This window comes from Pseudophryne corroboree, chromosome 6, assembly GCF_028390025.1.
Source record: "Pseudophryne corroboree isolate aPseCor3 chromosome 6, aPseCor3.hap2, whole genome shotgun sequence".
In the NCBI taxonomy this organism is placed as follows: domain Eukaryota; kingdom Metazoa; phylum Chordata; class Amphibia; order Anura; family Myobatrachidae; genus Pseudophryne; species Pseudophryne corroboree.
Window position 1 is genome coordinate 123,574,259 of NC_086449.1, and position 6,000 is coordinate 123,580,258.

General features: G+C 48.0%; 1 protein-coding gene across 1 annotated transcript in view; it reads right to left on the reverse strand.

Moving 5' to 3' along the window:
• Nucleotides 1-5,426, reverse strand: part of BMP1 (bone morphogenetic protein 1) — a 73,199-nt gene extending 67,773 nt beyond the window's left edge. Inside the window, exon 1 of the mRNA XM_063931813.1 lies at nucleotides 5,134-5,426. Coding sequence (XP_063787883.1) covers nucleotides 5,134-5,287 — 154 coding nt within the window. The 5' untranslated portion in view covers nucleotides 5,288-5,426. The remainder of the gene's footprint in view (nucleotides 1-5,133) is intronic.
• Between the last annotated feature and the right edge of the window lie 574 nt (nucleotides 5,427-6,000).

Here is a 6,000-nt window from a genome sequence, read left to right on the forward strand (position 1 = left end):
CATCGTTGTAGCATCCACACTGAACGATATGAACGATTTATCGATCATTCGTTCATATCTTTCAAACATATCGACCAGTGTGTAGGGCCCTTTACAGCAAGTTTTGAAGACCTATGGGGGGGGGGGAGGAATTCAATTGTTTTATCCCGCGGCTACCACCAGAGGGTGGGTGCAAAATGGAGCAATTCAATTGTTTACATGTTTAGGCGCACAGTAGCTGCAGGGCTGACCGTTTTTTTTTTTGCAGCCTCCTGAGGTGCGAGAAAAAATGTGTGGAAACTCGGGTTTAGCCATTTTAGGCGGATAAGCCGGGTCTGTTTGGGCGAGACATGCGTGATGAGCATGGGCACCCAAACACAACTGAATTATGACAATTGTTTGAGTGTCTAATAAGACCCGTTTAGGCAGGATTTTTAGATGACCAAAACAATTAAACTGGCCCTTATGTGTCCTGCGCATAGAGACTTTTTTCAAATGAAAATCACCGATTGTCAGAGAATACACAAGAAACCACAAAACTGCAGAAGCACAGATTGTAAAAATGTCATCAGACTCCGCCCATTCTGAAGAGATTCATATCCTGAATTCCCCATAACCATCCGAAATGGATAGGATCATTATCAATCTTCTTGGGAAATTGTGTCAGAAGATGACAGTACTGAAAGGCCCCATTGGCCCAGGAAAAATGATACAGGTTGAGTAGAGACTAGTCAGGTCTTATCCAATTTGGTTACACACGTGGTCGAAAAAGACACTGATCCTGTCAGCTCTTGCAGTACTACTTAAGGTCTGGCATGATGTATAAAGCCACCCAATATGGGGACTGATTCAGAGAAGTACGCTAATGCAGCTGCAAGTGCTATTTTCCAGGCAACGCAAATATGAACAAATGCAGCTGACACCCATAAATGAAAATAAACGCCCACCGGATCTACCGCAACTCATTTGCAACTGCGTACGCATGCATAGCCTATGTACACGAACAAGGAACATCTGGCTGAAGTGTAGAACTATGGCTACGCAGACTGGAACCGGTAGTAGTCATGCAGGTTTTGGGTAGTTAAGGCTCACGGATACACCCCCCAGAAAACGTCCATGACACACCTGCTTTATATTAGCCACTCCCCGCTAACACCATGTTACTGCCCCCAAACGGTTACTTCCTCTCCATCACATTGCATGCAATGAGGATTCCTTTGCAGGTTAGCAGCTGCACCTTGATGCATACCCAATGCGAATACAGTCTGCCGGTAACCGCTCATTTGCATAGAACACCGGCTTTCCGTACTTCTCTGAATCAGGCCCATGGTCCACACAAAAAAAATGGGATGCGGTCAAGATGCCGCCGGCCGGAATCCCGGCGGTCGAAATACCGACGCCGGAATCCCGACCGCCACAATCCCGACATATTCTCCCTCCGTGGGTGTCCACGACACCCATAGAGGGAGAATATAATAGTGTGCCCGCAGCGTGGCGAGCCTGCAAGGGGCTGCGTTCCGCTCGCCACCCCTGTCGGGATTGTGTGGTCGGGATTCCGGCGTCGGTATTTCGACCGGCGGCATTTAGTATTGATCCCAAAAAAATAAGGCACACAGGTGGTTTTCAGAGCAAACATTCAGGATTAACACCCTAATGCCAATAAAGAAAACATTTTATAGATAATTATTGATGAAGTAGTTCTGTTATTCTTAATATCAGGCGTTCACCCCTAGATCGACTCATTGGTACTGCAGATGTGTTATATTTACCGACAAAGAGCAACGATGCAGAAACCTATAGCAACCAGCTTCCATTGTGTACCTTGCACTTGCAATAGCATCCCTGTGTATTTCTACTTCTGTACTGCTTTGTGGGGTTTTCATCTGCACATTAGTGCATATCCAAGCGGACACTGGAGTCAGTGGATGACTTCATCCATACAGACCGATAATCCACATGAAAGGAGAGACAGCTGTGCAGTCACAGCTGCCAAACGGACCTAATTTCAAGGGAAAGTCCCAGGTTTATAAGAGTTTTCCCTGCAATTTTTTTAAATCTTTAAAAATTTCCCTGGTTTTCAGTCTCCCCCATTCAATAACCGTTAATGGGCACACAGTACACAATTCTCATTGTTAATTATTAATATGTCCATTTGCGCATACACAGTGTGACACGTGCAGCAGCGGGGGTGCTGGGAGGAATCTGATTGGATTACCTCTCAGGGACAATGCAAAAAGAAGCCCATAGGCTTCTATTACCCACTGGGTCCAAACTCTGAACTGGATCGCATTCCGGAGCTTGGTAGATACAGGAATGCGGCCAGAACTGTGAAAACTGGATTTTCTAAGTTGCAGTCACATTTCTGCCCTTAGTATATCCCACCCTATAAAGGGGATATGTGGGGTAATCTGCATCATGGGGAGATAATGAAGAATATAAGAGTAGCACGCGTGGTAACATGCCAGCCTCTGCTAATGGAATAGAACCAAAAACTATGGCAACTACTCTAACGCAAAGGTGAGCGAAGGAAGAACATAGGGCCTCATTCAGGTGGACGCAATGTTGATTGTGGACGCAGTGGAGCAAGGTTTTGCTATTGCGCACACGTCAAAGCCGTAATGCACACGCGTGGCACATCCGTGAGTGACAGGTAGTGGGGGAGGTAATGGGGAGTGGCAAGCAAAATACAGGTGTACCAGGTCCGATTCATGGGCTTGCCATGGGCCATAGTCAGCCTTGCAAGTCCGTACACATTACTTGTAAGGCATAAAGCATAGTGATGGAAGTGCAGAGTGCAAAGAGCATTGTGGGGAAGTGCAGAGTGTGAAGAACTTAGGCCCCCATTTATTAAACCTGGGAGAGTGATAAATTGCAGTGATAAAGTAACAACCAATCGGCTCCTAACTGACATGTTAGGAGCTGATTGGCTGGTACTTCATCGACGTGCTATTTAACACTCTCCAAGGCTTGATAAATCTGGCCCATAGTGGGGAAGGAAGAGCATAGTGATGGAAGTGTCCAGTACAAAGGACATTGGGCTTGATTCATGTTTGTAAGTAAAAAAGTTAACAACTGGGCAAAACAATGTTGCACTGTAGGTGGGGCAGATGTGCAGAGATTTAAGCTGGGTACATTAGATGATTTTTGTTAATGATGTAGCAAATTAACAAATCGGAACGACACTTAGTAAAAATGATCCAGTGTGTATGTTCTATGTCGCTAACGATGCACGCGACGTCTCAGCAACACTGCCCCTGCCAGGTCCCGTCGCTGCTGATGTTGTGCTAGGTACACATCATCTAATGTGTACTGCATTAGATTTGGATGGGTTAAATTTTCTCTGTGCAGGGTAAATACTGGCTGCTGTTGCATGTAGCCCACAAATACTGGCCAGCTTTATTTTTACACTGCAATTTAGATTTCAGTTTGAACACACCCCACCCCAACGTAAAGCTGGGTACACACTAGACGATACGCTCTCTGAGCAAGATCACCTAGTGATTTTTCTACCCTCCTGGGCGGCCAATATAGGGGGTCATTGTGACCTGATCGCTCACTGCAGTTTATCGACGGCTGTTGTTGCCTAGCGATCGCCTCTGCCTGATTGACAGGCAGAGGCAGTCGCTGGGCGGGAGGGGGTGGCATGGCGGCGTTTGGTTGCTGTTTTGTAGGCGTGGCCGGCCCATGCGGGGGGCAGGCCGCAGTGGCTGCGTGACGTCACACGCAGCCGCTGCGGGACGGTCAGCGACGAGTAGCTCCCAGCCAGCGCACTAAAGCTGCGCTGGCCGGGAGCTACTCCTGAAGTACAAAAGCATCGCCGCTGGCAGGGACTGACACGCGGGGTGGGCTAGCCCTGTGCTGGGTGTCCCCCCACATGTCTGTGTTTCTGATCGTAGCCGCGCTAAATGTAGCACAGCTACGATCAACTCAGAATGACCCCCATAGTGCGTACACACTGGTGGATATCGCTAACGATATCGTTCAATGACGTCACCCCACCACATGCAGTTTTGACCAACATAGACAAAATTGACCTGCATGCACAGACGGCATCAATATTGTTAACGACCCATGGGAGCGAGCCTCGTTAACAATATAGTGCGTACACACTGGGAGATATTACAAGCAATATCGCTCACAAAAGGGGAAAATGAACGATAATGCTCAAAATATCACGTAATGTGTACCCAGCTTAACTCTCTCTGCACATGTTACATCTGCATCGGCATAGTTTTGCCCAGTTGCTTGCTTTCCTTACAAACATGAATCAAGGCCATAGTGGGGAAGGAAGAACTCAGTGAGGAAGGAAGAGTAGAGTAGAGTGCAAAAAACATAGTGGAGGAAAGAAATAGAGAGAGTGAAGAACATTGTGAGGAGCAGAGTGTTAAGAGATGGGTCTATGTTCAGGACATGGATAAGCGGTCACAGGTGAGCCACAGTGAGTCCATATCACTAGTACTACACCACAAGAGCTGCAATACCACCAGCAGTTTGTGTATTTGTAATCAAATCAGTACTTTCTATGACAGCGGCCACCAACCAACTCTCCACATAAGACACATCAGTGACATAAGGAATCCCAGACACAGCTTCCACCAATGTTATGTAAATGATATCATGTAGCCAGAGCTCCCTCTCTGGATATAAGGGGACTGAGTATGTGTGTGTGGCAGACTCACAGCCATCAACTCCCCCATCCGGGGTCACAGAATTAGCACACAAGAACCTTCCCCTGCACGATGTTATTAAATGATACCTAATGCACAGTACCCTGACAAAAGGTGGAACCCAAATTTGCAATAATGAGATTGTTACCAATTAATCTCATGTCAGTCTCTAGAAAGCAATGCAAATGCCACAGTATTAATGACTGCATAGTTCTCCAAAACCACTGCACATATAGTATCAGCTGCACATAACTTTCCCTGTACATAGGACCCACATGTGTATACTGTGTAATAAATGTCCTGCTGCCTGTGTGTGATTGCACATCACAAAGACACACTTGTCACAGGCAGAGAAATACACAGATACAATAATAAAGTGTCATCAGAACTGTCCAAAGTTCTCCTGTGTGTGATCCCTTCCCCCCCTCCTCTTCCCCACTGTCCCCTCTTACCCTCCCTCCTCCTCCTCACTGCTCCCCCCTCTCACCAGCCTTGCAGGGGTCCTTGTAGTCAATGTTTTCCTCCAGCTCCTCCAGATCATAGGGGTAATCCAGGAATTCCTGCCCCTCTCCCAGTAGCAGGACCGCCCCAGCCAGCAGCAGCAGGCATGGGAGCAGGGGGGGGCTGCCTGTCCAGGGCATCCCAACAGCAGCTCTCTCAGCTCTGGCAGCAGCAGGGCTGTAGGCTGCCTCTGCTCTCCGTCTCTCTGGCTCTCTTTTTGGGATGTGAAGACTAGAGAGAGAGGCGGGATTTGTAGGGATCAGCCCCCTCTCTACAGCCCGTGGGATATCATTGTGTCCCTGGGAAACAGCCAGCCTAATGGGGAGGGAGGGAGGAGAGCTGTGCGGACCTCTAACCCCTCTGCTGCTGGGGTTGTGCAGGGATTGGAGGCTCCTGTGCACTGGAAGCACTGGGATGCTGTGTTGGTATGTATCACCCATGTTTTCCTGTATGTGGGTTACAGCAGATAGAGCCAAGGGGAAAACAGGTATTCTGAGTAGAGAGCTGCAGGCCATCGCAGCATCATGCAGAGCATTGCATCTGTAATGCATCCATGGCTCCAGATGCAAAAGGCTAGATAACATATATACTACTACTGGTTATAATGCTGGTACAATGCATGGAAACAGCTCTGCCAATAGAACATTGGGGGCAGTAACGTTCTGCGTAAAGACCGGCTGCGCACATTGGGCCTGAATTTCAAGTCGCATGCAAAGTGAGCACAAGTCAGGGGGGTCACTGCAGCCAGATTTGGAACCATTTGCAGGGCTTCACGGGTATAGTCGCACCACCTACTGTTTTTCTGTCCGCAACCGCCATCATTATCACCACTTATCCCTACCTCATGCTGAGT